At 53.6% G+C, this 14,472-nt stretch overlaps 2 protein-coding genes across 2 annotated transcripts; both read right to left on the bottom strand.

Annotated features, from left to right (window-relative positions):
• Nucleotides 1-434: 434 nt before the first annotated feature.
• LOC134729326 (putative uncharacterized protein FLJ44672) lies at nucleotides 435-1,460 on the bottom strand. The gene has a single exon (XM_063597859.1). The coding sequence runs from the start codon at nucleotides 1,391-1,393 to the stop codon at nucleotides 647-649; it is 747 nt and encodes a 248-aa protein (XP_063453929.1). The 5' UTR covers nucleotides 1,394-1,460; the 3' UTR covers nucleotides 435-646.
• A 515-nt stretch (nucleotides 1,461-1,975) lies between these two features.
• Nucleotides 1,976-8,234, bottom strand: LOC134729325 (putative uncharacterized protein FLJ44672). Its single transcript, XM_063597858.1, has 4 exons — nucleotides 7,952-8,234; nucleotides 4,922-5,112; nucleotides 2,801-2,858; nucleotides 1,976-2,707 (listed from the first exon to the last, which is right to left on the bottom strand). The coding sequence occupies exon 4, from the start codon at nucleotides 2,629-2,631 to the stop codon at nucleotides 2,008-2,010; it is 624 nt and encodes a 207-aa protein (XP_063453928.1). The 5' UTR covers nucleotides 2,632-2,707; nucleotides 2,801-2,858; nucleotides 4,922-5,112; nucleotides 7,952-8,234; the 3' UTR covers nucleotides 1,976-2,007.
• Nucleotides 8,235-14,472: the final 6,238 nt, after the last annotated feature.

The raw sequence follows: 14,472 nt of genomic DNA, 5'->3' as shown, positions 1-14,472 counted from the left end.
AGCCCGCGTGCGACCCTGCTCCTCCCTCACGGTGGCCTGTTGAGGCAGGGGCTCACGCTGACCTCTCTCAGCGTGGGAGGGGCCGGTGTGAGGCAAGGGGCTCAGGCTGACCTCTCTCAGCGTCGGAGGAGCCGGTGTGAGGCAAGGGGCTCCCGCGGACCTGTCAGCGTGGGACGGGCCGGTGTGAGGCAAGGGGCTCACGCTGACCTCTGTCCGCGTGGGAGGGGCCGGTGTGAGGCAAGGGCTCACACTGACCTCTCTCAGCGTGGGAGGAGCCAGTGTGAGGCAGGGGCTCACGCCTCTGGGCAGGGTGCCAGAGGCATGAGTTGGGCATCAACAGGCCACCGTGAGGGAGATGCTGGGCCGCACGCGGGCTGCTGGGAGGCAGGCAGGGACTTGGCCCTGGGGGGCTGCCGTGGGGGCTACAGCTGGGCCTGGAGAGGCCCCTGGGAGGCAAGGGCGGGGCCTGCAGAGGCTGTTCTCCAACCAGTGCTGGGCCTGTACAGGCCACCAGGAGGCAGGAGGTGGGCCCTCAGAGCTTGGCTGGAGAAAGTTCGGGGCCTACAAAGGCGGTTGGGAGCTGGGCAGGAGTTGAGCCAAAAGAGCTTGCTTACTTGCTGGGAGGCAGGGCCGGGAGAGGCTGACTTCAGGACAACTTGGGCCTGCGGCGGTCGCCAGGAGGCCCAAGCTTGGCGTGGAGGAGCCCACCGACCGGAGACCATTTGGGGCCTGGAGATGCCATCGGAGGGCAGGAGCTCATCCTGGAGAGGCCACCGTGAGGCCTGACCTGGGCCTGGGGAGCTTGGCTTGAGGAAGCTGTGGGCCGACCAAGGCCGCCAGGAGATGGGTAGGCACTAAGTCCAAAGAGGTTGTTGAGAGGCAGGAGTCGGGCCTGGAGACGCAACCAGGAAGAAGAGCTGGGCCCGGAGAGGACGCCCGGAGGGTGCAAGTGGGTCTGGAGAGGCCGACTTGAGGAGGTTCTGGGCCCGGAGAGGCCGCCGGAAGGGAAAAACTGGGCCTGGAAAGGCCGTTGTGAGGAATGAGCCCCATGGGCCTGAAGAGGCCACTGGCAGGCGGGAGCTGGGCCTGCCGAAGCGGCCGAGAGGCAGGAGCTTTGGACTTGGGAGGCCGCAGTGAGGCGACAGCTAGCTGGGCGTGGAGAGTCCGCTGTGAGGCAGAGGCTGGGCCCGTTCAGGCCTTCGGGAGGCAGGAGGCTGGGCCTTGTCGAGGCCTGCAGAGGCCACCGAAAGTCAAAAGCGGGGCTTGGGAAGGCCGCCGGGAGGCATGAGCTGGGCTGGGCCGAAAGAGGCCACTGGGAGGCAGAAGGAGCTGGGCCTGGAGAGGCCGCCGAAAGGCAGGAGCTTTGCCTGAGGATGCCACAGTGAGACACCATCTGGGTCTGGAGGGTCCACTGTGAGGCAGAGGCTGGCCTGTAGAGTCCGACAGTAGACAGAAGTTGGGCAAAAGGCTGATTTGAGGAAGTTTTGGGCTTCAAGAGTCAGCCACGAGGCAGGCACTAGGCCTGGAAATGGCCTCACAGTCATGAGTTGGGCCTAAATGGGCCACTGTGAGGGAGGAGCTGTGCCTGTTGAGGCTGCTGGCAGGCAGGCAGAAATTTGGCCTGAGGCAGCTGCCATGAGGCAAGAGCTGGGCCTGGAAAAAGCCCCTGGGAGGCAAGAACAGGGCCTGCAGAGGCTGTTCTCAAGTCAAAGCTGGGCCTGTTCACGCCACCGGGAAGCAGAAGGTGGGCCTGGAGAGTTTGACTTGAGGAAGTTTTGGGCCTACATTGGCCGCCATGAGCTGGACAGGAACTGGGCCAAAAAAGGCTGTTGTGAGGCAGCAGTTGTGCCTGTAGACCCAGCCAAGAGGAAGAGGTGGGCCTGGACAAGCCCCCATGAGGCAGAGGTTGGGCCTGTAGACACTAACAGGAGGCAGGAGCTGGGCCTGGAGAGGTCAACTTGAGGAGATTTGGGACCTTCATAGGCCACCAGGAGGCAGCAGTTGGGACTAGAGAGTCTGACTTGAGTAAGTTTTGGGCCCGGAGATGATGTCCTGGGACAGGAGTTGGGCCTGGAGAGGCCACCATGAGGCATAAGCTGGATGTAGAGAGGCCAGTGTGAGGCAAGACCTGGGCCTGTCTAGGCTGCTGGGAGACAGGCAGGAATCTGGCCAGGGAAGGTTGCCATGAGACAAAAGTTGGGCCTGGAAAGGCCCTTGTGAAGCATGAGCTTGGCCTAAAGAGGCCACTGGGTGGCAGGAGCTGGGTGTGTAGAAGCTGCTGAAAGGTTGGGAGCTTGGCTTGGGGGGTCCACAGTGAGGCAGATGCTGGGCGTGAAGAATCTGCTGTGAGGCAGATGTTGGGACTGTAGAGGCTGATGGGAGGTAGAGGGTGGGCCTGGAGGGGCCACCAAGATGCAGGAGCTGGGCCTGGAGAGGCTGCAAAGAAGCATGAGCTGGGCCTGGTGAGGTCGACTTGAGAAAGTTCAGGGCCTGGAGAGAAGGCTGGGAGGCAGGAGCTGGGTCTAAAGAGGCTATTGTAATGATGGAGCTGTGCCTGTGGAGGCTGTTGTGAGGCAGTAGCCTCATCTGCGGAGACTGCCGTGAGGTAGGGTATGGGCCTAAATAGGCCATGGTGAGTCATGAGCTTGGTCTGTAGAGGCTGACTGGAGAAAGTTCTGGGCCTGGAGAGGCTGCCGGGAGGTAGGAGCTGGGCCAAAACATGTAAGCACATTTGCATTTATTAGGCACTTTATTTCCATTCTTACACTGTAATATATAATAAAATAATTATAGAACTCACCATAATGTAGAATCAGTGGGCGTGTTAAGCTTGTTTTCCTGCAACTGGATGTTCCCACCTGAGCGTGATGGGAGAAAGTGACAGATCAATAGGTATTAGATTCTCATAAGGACAGCGCAACCTAGATCCCTCACATGCACGGTTCACAACAGGGTGCGTTCTCCTATGAGAATCTAATGCTGCTGCTCATCTGAGAAGGTGGAGCTCAGGCGGGAATGTGAGCAAAGGGGAGTGGCTGTAAATACAGATGAAGCTTCCCTCACTCCCTCACTCGACACCGCTCACCTCCTGCTGTGTGGCTCCTTGCGGCTCCATGGCTCAGGGGTTGGGGACCCCTGCTCAAGTGCATCCAAAGCGACCCTTCCCACACCAGTCTTCACAGCGGTCAAGGGCAGCAACCACTTAGCTCCCAAGGCATGTGCCTCAGCTGGCATTTCGTCACAATCAACAGTAAGTGGTAGCTTGAGTCACTGTGAGGTCACCTACTGGAAATCACCAGCATCCCATTTCCCACTGGCAAAGAGCTCAGCACTGCCTCCTGGGAAACCAAACCTATGCCCAAATCCCATCTGTGTGGGTTTACCTCCTGGGACCCTTCCTAACATATTAGTTAGAGTCCAATCAGGAAGCATAAACCACTCAAAAGTTTAAAGTGGTAAAATTTAATACAGAGAATTATTCATTATAACAGGTGAACAGCATAATGAGAGATTGGCTAGCACAAAGTAAAGAGAACTCTAGAGAATATGGGACTAGCCCAGGCCGGGCATGGTGGCTCATGCCTGAAATTCCAGCAATTTGAGAAGCTAATGCAGGAGGATTGCTTAAGGCCAGGAGCTAGAGACCGGTCTGGACAACACAGTGAGACCCTGTCTCTATCCAAAAGAAGAAAAAAGTTAGCTGGGAGTGGTGGTGCACACTTGTAGTCCCAGCTACTCGGAATGCTGAAGTTTGAGCCTGGGAGGTCAAGGCTGCAGTGAGGCATGATTATGCCACTACAGTCCAGCCTGGTGACAGAGCAAGACCCTGTCTCAAAGAACAAAACAACAACAACCATTTACAGACAGAAAAGAAATAGAGCTAATAAGCTGAGGAAAGATGTTGAAATGTGACAAGTAAAGTAATATGAGGTCTTTTGTCTATGTAAAATAATCAAACAAAAAATGACTTACTAAATTATAATACCCTGTGCTGGCAAAGGTGCAGTGAAATGGGCACTTTCTTATACTATGAGGGGTGTTTAAATTGTGTATAAGCCTTCCAGGGTAAAGCCTGTCAATTTTTTAAAATAATGGAGACAGGGTCTCACCATACTGCCATACTGCCTCCTCCAACTCTTGGCCTCAAGCAATCCTCCTCTCTTAGCCTCCCAAAGTGCTAAGATTATAGCTGGGAGGCACCCAAAACCCTGTCAATTTACATCAAGGGTAATGAGAATGTCCATTCACCATGACTCACAGTAATCTTACTTCTGGGGAGACAATTCAATCTAAACAAAAGGTCATCTGTACACACACAGTAAAAATCTGGGAGTAACTGAAGACAGAGTTGGTAAGTGAAATAAGAAACAGTTCTAAGAAATTAAACTATGGTATCCATAGGCACCTGGTATAAAAGGTCAGTTGATGTTAGCTGCTACTTTTTTGTTGTTTTGAGACAGGGTCTCACTCTGTCACCCAGGCTGGAGTGCAGAGGCCTGATCATGACTCACTGCAGTCTCAGCCTCCCTGGGCTCAAGTGATCCTCCCACCTCAGCCTTCCAAGTAGCTGAGATTACAGGAACACGCCACCACACTAGGCTAATTCATGTATTTTTCTGTAGGGATGGTGACTCCCCCTTTGTTTCCAAGGCCTATCGCAAACTCTTGGCCTCAAGCCATCCTCCTGCCTCAGCCTCCCAAAGTGTTGCGATTACCAGTGTGAGCCACCACACCTGGCCAGCTGCTACTTTTATCAATATTATTATTATTCCACTCAATTAAAAATTATTATTTTCAAGGCTATGCAACAGTATGTATCCTACAGAGTAATTGTAAAAACATATACAGTCGTCGTCCCTCAGTATACAGAATTAGTTCCAGCCCCCCATCTCTGCATATACCAAAATCCAAGCTTACTCACGTTTCGCTGTCACCCCTCTGGAATCCACGTATACGAAAATTCCAAATATTAGTTGGGCACAGTGGCAAGCACCTGTAGTCTCAGCCACGTGGGAGGTTGAGGTGAGAGGATCGCTTCAGCATGGAAGGTTGAGGCTGCAGTCAGCTGTGATAGCAGTACTACAATCCAGCCTTGGACAACAGAGGGAGACCCTGTCTCAGAAAAAAAAACAGAACAAAACAGGTTAGAAATTGTAATCTAACCCTAACCCTAACCCTAACCCCTTAACCCTAACCCTACACTAACCCTAACCCCAACCCTAACCCCTAACACTAACCCCTAACTCCTAACCCCTACCCTAACCCCTAACCCAAACCCCAAACCCTAACCCTAACCCCAAACCCCAACACCAAACCGAACTCGAACCCTACCCCTAACCCCTAACCCTAACCCCTAACCCTAACCCCAAACCCTAACCCCAACACCAACCCAAACCGTAATCGCAAACCCCAACCCCAACCTGAACCCCAAAACCAAACCCTAACCCTAACCCTAACCATTAACCATAACCCTAACCCTTAACCCCAACGCTAACCCGAACCCTTAAGCCCCAACCCTAACCCTAACCCAACACTAACCCTAACCCTAAAACCCTAACCCTAACACTAACCCTAACCCTAACCCTGACCCCGACCCCAACCCCGACCCTAACCCTGACCCTAACCCTAGACCCTGACCCTGACCCTGACCCTAACCTAACCCTGACCCTGACCCTAACCCAACCCTAACCCTAACCCCTAACCCCTAACCCTGACCCTGACCCTACCCCTAACACTGACCCTACCCCTACCCCTGACCCTAACCCTAACCCTACCCTAACCCTAACCCTAACCCTAACCCTACCCTAACCCTAACCCCTAACCCGAACCCGAACCCGAACCCTGACCCTGACCCTACCCTGACCCGGACCCGAACCCTCACCCTCATCCTAACCCCTAACCCTCACCCTAACCTTCACCCTAACCCCTAACCCGAACTCTGACCCTACCCTGACCCTGACCCTAACCCTGACCCTGACCCTCACCCTAACCTAACCCTGACCCTGACCCTAACCCTTGCCCTCACCCTAACCTAACCCTAACCCTGACCCTGACCCTAACTCTGACCCTGACCCTAACCCTGACCCTAACCCTGACCCTGACCCTAACCCTAACCCGATTGCCTTGGTTTTCTTCTAGGGTTTTTATGGTTTTGGGTTTTACATTTAAGTCTTTAACCCATCTTGACATAATTTTTGCATAAGGTGTGAGAAAGAGGTCTAGTTTCTGTTTTCTGCATATGGCTAGCCAGTTTTCCCAGCACCATTTATTAAATAGGGAATCCTTTCCCCATTGCTTGTTTTTCTCAGGTTTGTCAAAGATCATATGGTTGTAGATGTGTGGTATTATTCCTGAGGCCTCTGTTCTGTTCCATTGTTCTATATTTCTGTTTTGGTACCAGTACCATGCTGTTTTGGTTACTGTAGCCTTGTAGTATAGTTTGAAGTAGTGTGATGCCTCCAGCTTTGTTCTTTTGGCCTCGGGTAGTCTTGGCTATATGGGCTCTTTTTTTGGTTCTATATGAAATTTAAAGTAGTTTTTTCTAATTCTTTGAAGACAGTCACTGGAAGTTTGATGGGAATAGCATTTAATCTATAAATTAGTTTGCGCAGTATGGCCATTTTCAATATATTGATTCTTCCTACCCATGAGTATGAAATGGTTTTCCATTGTTTTGTGTCCTCTCTTATTTCCTTGAACAGTGGTTTGTAGCTCTCCTTGAAGAGGTCCTTCACATCCCTTGTAAGTTGTATTCCTAGGTATTTTATTCTCTTTGTAGCAGTTGTGAATGGGAGTTCACTCATGACTTGGCTCTCGTCTATTGTTGGTGTATATGAATGCTTGTGATTTTTGCACATTGATTTTGTATCCTGAGACTTTGCTGAAGTTGCTTATCAGCTTAAGGAGTTTTTGGGCTGAGACGATGGGGTTTTCTAAATATACAATCATGTCATCTGCAAACAGAGATAATTTGACTTCCTCTCCTCCTCTTTGAATATGCTTTATTTCTTTCTCTGATTGCCCTTGCCAGAACTTCCAGTACTATGTTAAATAGGAGTGGTGAGAGAAGGCATCCTCGTCTTGTGCCAGTTTTCAAAGGGAATGCTTCCAGCTTTGGTCCAAATTCAGTATGATATTGGCTGTGGATTTGTCATAAATAGCTCTTATTATTTTGAGATACGTTCCATCAATACCTAGTTTATGGAGAGTTTTTAGCATGAAGGGATGTTGAATAATGTTGAGTAACTGAACACCAACATGGCTTCATCTCCAACAGTGAAATTGCTCATATGAAGGTCACCAGTAAGCTCAAAAGGTCCCATCTGCCTTCATTATTTGACCTCTCGGCAACTTTTAAAGTATCAGATCATGCTCTATGATCAAGACATTTTCTTTTCTCACTTCTTGATGACACCACATAAAACTAGTTTTCCTTCTTCTTCACAAACAAACTTTTTGGGTTTCTTTTTTTGTTTGAGAGAGGGTCTCACCCTGTCACCCAGGAAATACATCCAAAATGATAGACTTGAATAGGAATAGTAATTAAAAGTCCAAGACCTCAGATCTGTCGGTAGACTCAAGCCTGGCATAGGTCACTTGCTAGCTGGGAGTCTAGGCAAGATATTTTATTTTTCTAATTCTGTTTCCCCATGAGCAAAATGTGGGCACTATAGTTATCAGTTGGTAAGGAGTTCGACATCTCTGTAACGCTTAATATAAAATATTGGACTGATGATATCGTTTGGCTCTGTTTCCCCACCCAAATCTCATATAGAATTCTAATCCCCACCCTAACCCTAACAGTCATAACCCTATGCTATCCCTAACCTAACTGAAAATGATGAGCCTAACAGTTGAGTGAATAAATGATGATTGATCCTAAAGGAATTAAGTAAATAATTCATTAGAGAATTATTAAAGAATTAAGAATTAATATTCCACAAATACTCACTGTGTCTCAATGGTGCTCCTTGATGCTCCTAGGCTTTGGTTAACCACCCCCGCTTAACCTTTGCAACCACCCCATGGCAGGTCCTAGCACCATCCCCATTTTACAGGTGAGAGGTTTGAGAACATGCCTAGGGTCACACACCTGGGCAGTATCAGGCCTAAATATGAGCAGGCACAGGTGGTGTCAGGAGAGACGCTGATGTCATAACAGTATAAAGAAAAGAAGGAGCAGCAGTGAGCACGGTGTGATGGCCAAACATGCCATGGGCTGACCCCACGTGGATCCAGCCCCACAGCTGGCCAGGATACACTTTCTCTGTCCTTACATGAAGTTTTCACTTCATCATGGGAAGAGCACAGAGCGCAGGGAGAGTGTTCAAACAGCACTGGTACGTACTAGGAACTAAAGATGTTGGCTACCACTGACTCACTGAAAAGCAATCAGACAAAATACTAGAAATAAACCACAGGGACAGCTGGCTTTCTCTTTAGGTGTCAGGCCTGCATGTGTTTCCTTCGAAGTCTGTCCCCTCATTCTGCAAAAGCTCATTCCACCGAGAGAGGGAGCGGGAGCCCAGCCGAGCCCCTGTGCGGACAGCGGGGATGGCACTCGGTGCACGGTGCCCTGGAGTCCGGAGCGAGTGCTCGGGGAGGCAGAGAGCGCTCGGCGTGGGCGGCACCCGCAGGCACTGCCTCCCCAGGCTGCCCCCATCCCCAGGCCCGCGCGGTGCCGGCGGGGCCATTTGCGCAGCCGCCCGCACACGTCCCGCCGGGCGGGCCCTTGCTCCACCCGGACAAAGCGCCCAGGGCCATCCTGAGTCCCTGCAGGGTCAGGGCCTGCGGAATCGCGCGGCCTTTGCCCCACAAAACCACTGTGTGGCGGAAGAGCGCTTCGGCCGCGTCGCCTCGAAACTGGACCCGCACATCTGAGCCTGCGTTTCCGTTTCCCCGAGAGACCCCGGGCTCCCTCCCCCAAGGACAGGAACGCAACGCACTGGCAGAGCTCGCTGATTGGATGGGGGAGAGAAGTGGGCGGAGTGAGCACTAGGAGATCCTGTCATTGGATAAGAAAGAGAAGTGGGCAGGGTGGGCACTGGTAGAGTCTCTACTGGTTGGATAGGAGCGAGAAGCGGGCGGGGCTAGCACTGAGATCCTGCAATTGGACGGGCATGAAGTAGGTGGGGCGAGCACTGAGGAGACCCTGCCAATTGGACGAGAGAAGTGGGCGGAGTAAGCATTGGTAGAGCCTGCTGATTGGGCAAGAGACAGGAGTGGTCGGAGCAAGGACTGCGGAGAAGGCTGCTATTGGATGTTAGGGAGAAGAGGGCGGAACAAGAAGGTGGCGAGCTCTGCAGATTGGACAGGAGAGATAAGCAGGAGGAGCAAGCAATGAATGGAGCCAGCGGTGAAAAGAGCCCTGATAATTAGACAGGGGAGAGCAGTGGAACCAGAATTCGGGTTACGGTCACGGTGACAGCCAGAAAGGAAATTCCAGCACGGATGCCAACCGCGCCAACCCAAAACTATGACCCGAGTCCTAACCCACCCTAACCCGGCCAAAACCGAACACCAAACCCTGACTAAATGCGAAACGCTGACCCGGACCTGGACCCTGACCCTGACCCTGAAGGGGGACATAGAGGAAAGAGATTGAGAGGTTTGCACATTCAGTGACATACATTTTCTTCGTTAGTCGATGTTAGAAAGCAAAGGCTTTTATCTCGAGAAATTTCTGACCTAAAGAATGATGTACAATAAACTGTATTCAACCATTGATCAACATTTTCTAACAAGGTGGAATGAAAATATAAAGTGTGGGGATTGCTACTAGTCCTAATACACTAATCTGTGGTTAGGAAGGTTTATTTTTTTCCCTCCAAACCTAAGCAGTACATGTCTTAAATTACCTTCTAAAATGTACGACTCTTGGAGCCTCAGACGGGCTGGCGTTAGTCAATACTCCACGGCTGTTTGTTGGATGAGTGGACAACAGCATGGCCGAGAGGTCCTGGTGCAAAAAGTCTTCGGCTGCCTCAGTTTGAATCCTGCTTCTGCCATCGACCAGCCGTGTGATTCTGTAAAAGTATTTTAACCTCTCTGGGCCTTAGTTTCCCCATCTGTAACTTGAGGGCCTACCTCAAATGGGTTCCTGGTGAAGAGTAACAAGACTATATCCGGAGTAGGTTTCAGTTGCCTTTTCCTCCGTCTTTCCACCCTCCCCTCCTACCCTTCCAAATCTTTTTTTTTTTTTTTTTGACAGGGTCTCCCTCTGTTGCCCAGGCTGGAGTGCAGTGGCGTAATCTCGGCTCACTGCAATCCCCACTTTCCAGGCTCAAGCGATCCTCCTCCTCCTACCTCAGCCTGCTGAATACCTGGGGCTACAGGTGTGTGCCACCACGCTAGGCTAATTGTGATTGTGTGTGTTTAGAGGCGTGGTTTATCCATGTTGACCAGGCTGGTCTCGAACTCCAGGCCTCAAGCAGTTCTCCCACCTCGACCTCCAAAAGTGCTAGGACTTACAGGCGTGAGCCACTGCCCCACCCCCTTCAAATCTATTAAAAGGTGAGAGTCTCGCCAAGGCAATGAGATCGCAATATGACGTTTCCATTTACTTTGGATTATATGTCATTATAAATATTAACAAATAAGACTTAAAAAGGACACCTTCGGGTAGGTCAGACCAAAATACAAAACTTGTCTGTGGGACTGCAGTTTGAGGACAGTGTCTGCAGCCGTCACATGGCAGCAAAACGGGGTTAAGCAGTGCACGAGAGTCTGCGTCGACGACAGCCAGAGTCCATGCATCGGGAGGTTCACTCGGTTTGCGAAGGAACAACGGGCACGGCATGCACGGCCCGGGCTCGGCGGGCGGACGGGCCGGGGCGCAGTTCCCCGCGCTCGCCACTAGAGGTCAGGAGGTGACCGCTTCGGGGCTGGAAGACGGGCCCGTCGGGGATTGGCGCAGGCGGCGGGCGGGGCGGCGGGCGGGGCGGCGGGCGGGGCGGGGCTGGAGGCAGCGCCTGGTTACTGACACCTGGAATGACTTTTTTTTTTTTTTTTTTTTTTTTTGGCATCAGATTTCCTGTCTTTGTGGGGATGATGGACCCGAGTAAAGATGCCCATTCGGGGTCAAAGGCAGAGCCGCTTCTGCAGCTTCTCAAAGCGTTTTTTGTTTTTGTTTTTTCTGAGACGGAGTCTTGCTCTGTCGCCCAGGCTGGAGTGCAGTGGCGCGATCTTGGCTCACTGCAGCCTTCACCTCCCGGGTTCAAGCGATTCTCGTGCCTCAGCCTCCCCGAGTAGCTGGGACTACAGGCGTGCTTCACCACGCCCGGCTAATTTTTGTATTTTTAGTAGAGACGGGGTTTCGTCCTGTTGGCCAGGCGGGTTTCGAACTCCCGACCTCAGGTGATCCGCCAGCCTCGGCCTCCCAAAGTGCTGGGATTACAGGCGTGAGCCATCGTGCCCGGCCTCAAAACGCTTTAACAGAAAGACAATCTGCACGGGATCTAGAAGGGTGCTGAGATCCTAGGAAAGGAAGGTTTCCAAACTTCCTGGGGAGTTCCTGCCCGAGTGCCCGTGCTGCCCCTGGGCTGGCTGGCCAGTAAGCCTGCCTCCCAGCCTGACTGTCCCCATCTTTCGGTCCCAGCCCCATTTGCACAGCCTGGGCAGTAGAGAGCCCTGGACTAGGGGGCTGGAGTTCTGGGTTCTTGTCCCAGCTGTGCCCCTTCAGGCCCCTTATTCCCCATGTGCCTAATAAGGAAGTCATGGTAGGTGGGGGATACAGCCTCTTCTCGCTTTGCCATTCACTTCTGTGTCTTCAGAGAGGCTGTCAAATCTCCTCTCTGAATGAGACCCCCAAAAAAGCAAAGCTAAGAAGATACCCAAAGCTTAACTAGACACCAGGCCTTTTAGAAATAGACCACCTCTTACCTTAGGCCCCCAGAGGGTGCCCATTCTGTGTGGAGAAAAGAGGAGCCCTTGCCTCAGCCCCCAGAGGCTAGGGTGGGGTGGCTGAGTTTGGGGGCCAGGTTAGACACCTCTGGGGAAGCCTGAAGTAGCACGGATGGTTTGAAAGCCAGCGGATGAGGTGGCAGGACAGTGACAAGACCCCAGGTCTCCATCATGCACCTGAGCTTACTGAGCCTTCACCTGGTGTCTCTGCTGAGTCTCTGACAGACCAGGAGGGAAGGGACTGGGGGTACCGACCCCCAGAGAGAGAAAGTGGCAGTCAGAGGACCTGGGTTTGAGTCCTGGTTCACCCCTTCCTGGCTGTGTGGCCTTGGCAAACTACTCAGACTCTGGGAACCTGTTTCACCTGCAAGATGGGGATGAGAATCAAACCCACCTTGCAGGGCTGTGAACATGCGTTCAGACCAGTGCATGCAAAAACCTTCACATAAAAACCCTTCCTAAAGATGGGGAGACAAGTCTCCATGAGCAGCAGGTAGCCAGGGACTGTGTAGGGGCTGGGGTCCTGTTTTCCCTGCAACCTGGGAAAGGCCTGATGTGTGGGGCTGGAAGGCCCTGGGCAGGTCACCTGACCTCTCTGGGCCTCTGTTTCCATCACACACTGATGGGCTGAGCACACTGGGACTCTGGCTGTGCAACTCCTTGGCTCTGCATTTGTTCACCCAGCGTTCCTGAGGGGCCCTTGGTAGGCAGAGAAAGTTTGTGGGCTTCAGGCATGGGCCCCAAGATTCAGATACTCTCAAGCCTCCTGGGGAGTCTGACTCAGGGGAGCAGACAGGCCCACCAGCCAGGGTGATTCTTGCTCAGCTCCTGGAGGGTGGAGCTGGCCCCATAGGCCTCCCCAGAGACACGGCCCTGGACTGCCACTGATTACTCCCAAAAGGGACATCTGTGGCGGTAGCGGGACCAAGATGCCACGAGTAAGCACCCGGAGGCCCCCAGTGTGAGCCAGGGAGTGGAGGGGAGGGGAAAGGGCAGAGTCAGGACGTGTAGGAATGCTTGCTTTTTTTCCAAGCACAAGGGACCCTTTTCTCCACCGCAGCTGACCTGATGCTTATGCCGGGAAGGAGGAGGGGCGGGCTCTGTCCTTGAGGTCCCTCAGGAGTAGAAAGAGATCAGAGTGGGAGACTTGGGTCTGAGGTCTGAACTTGAGCCTACACCAGTTTCTCCATGGTGTTTCCATCACGTCCCCCACCTCCTGCCTCGAGCCTCACACCTTCCTAACAAACCCTCCCCTGGAGAGGAGACCCCGGGTCCACAGCACCCCGGCCCCATTGGCTTTCTCTCTCCAGGCCGTTTTAGACCACTCCCACTGCCTGGACTGCTTTTAGAAGCCCCCACTCACCCTCCAAGGCCTTACGGAAGCACCGCCTCCTCCAGGAAGCCTTCCCTGACCTCCCGGCAGAGTCAGCAGAGCCCACGGTACTTGCAGACTGGTCAAGCTGGTCTTGGTATTTCTCACCCCAGTTGGAATGGTTTGTTCCGGCTTCCTGACTAGATGGGAACTCCCTGAGGGCAGGCCCTGTGTCTCATTCACCCCCAGGGCTTGTGGAATCATTGAGTGAAGCATGTGCCAATTTACCCGTCATCAGGAGCCTCCGGGAACTCTGGCAGACTTTCGGCCGGCAAGCCCACTTCTTCCATCTACCCAGCAGCGAAGGAGATGAGGGATGCAGTCAGGCTTTCTTGGGCTGGAGCAGCCAGTCTTCAAGGTCCCATCCTCCACCTGTCTGTCTGCTCACCACCTCCCTCCTCTGTTCCCACTGTCCGCCAAGGCGCCCCCACACTCCTGTCCTCTCAGCCAGGGCTGGCCTCTAGAAGGGTCTTTGCTCCCAGATGGGCGTGTCCCCTTCCCCTGGGCAGGTGCTGAGGTCTCTTTCCACCACCGGCTTCTTGGGCCCCAGAGGGCTGAGAGCCCCCCACCCCAGCTCCTTGCCCTCCCCGTCCCAGAGTGGCTGAGCCCTCCACGTCCTCCGAGCGGGGACTGCAGTGGCTCTGTGTCCAAGCAGGGGTTCTGGATCTCCCCCAGTGTGGGGGCCACAGGCCTTGGTGGCTGCTGGGGAAGCCCGGGGCCGGCCGTGCCGGGCGCAGGTGGCGGCAGGGGTAGCAGTGGCGGGTGGGCGTCAGTCGCTGAGCACAGCCCCTGGGAGCTCGCTAGTGAGCGTGTGCCAGCGCTCGATGCGCTTGTCCTTGTTCTTCAGGCAGTCAAACCAGTGCTTCAGGCGCTCCCCCTTGGCGTGGATGCCCAGAACCACACCACCTGCAGGAGGACAGGAGGGGCAGCTGGGGCACAGGGACCCCCAACTCCCAGGCGTGGGGCCCATGCCCCCTCCCAGGTTCTGTGCTCGAAGGCCAGCCTCTCCCACTGCCCACTGGGTTCTGAGCATGAACAGGACCTGACCTCCATGCCACACTCTGGCCCCGTCAGGGCCCAGCCATCCTGTCTCTCTTCCACCAGGGCAGGGATAGGGGCAGGGTGCAGAGGCAGCATCAGGGGTCAAGGAATGGGGGCCTGAAGAGGGGAGAAAGGGCCGGGCAGCCCCACTATGCGCA

The sequence above is a fragment of the Pan paniscus genome, chromosome 18 (assembly GCF_029289425.2).
Source record: "Pan paniscus chromosome 18, NHGRI_mPanPan1-v2.0_pri, whole genome shotgun sequence".
Taxonomy (NCBI): Eukaryota; Metazoa; Chordata; class Mammalia; order Primates; family Hominidae; genus Pan; species Pan paniscus.
This window is presented reverse-complemented; position numbering and strand designations above follow the sequence as displayed.

What these genes read in the sequence shown, in the direction of transcription:
- LOC134729326 (XM_063597859.1), bottom strand. Translation starts at nt 1,393, where the DNA reads ATGGTGTCTCACTGTGGCATCCTCAGGCAAAGCTCCTGCCTTTCGGCG.
- LOC134729325 (XM_063597858.1), bottom strand. Translation starts at nt 2,631, where the DNA reads ATGGCCTATTTAGGCCCATACCCTACCTCACGGCAGTCTCCGCAGATG.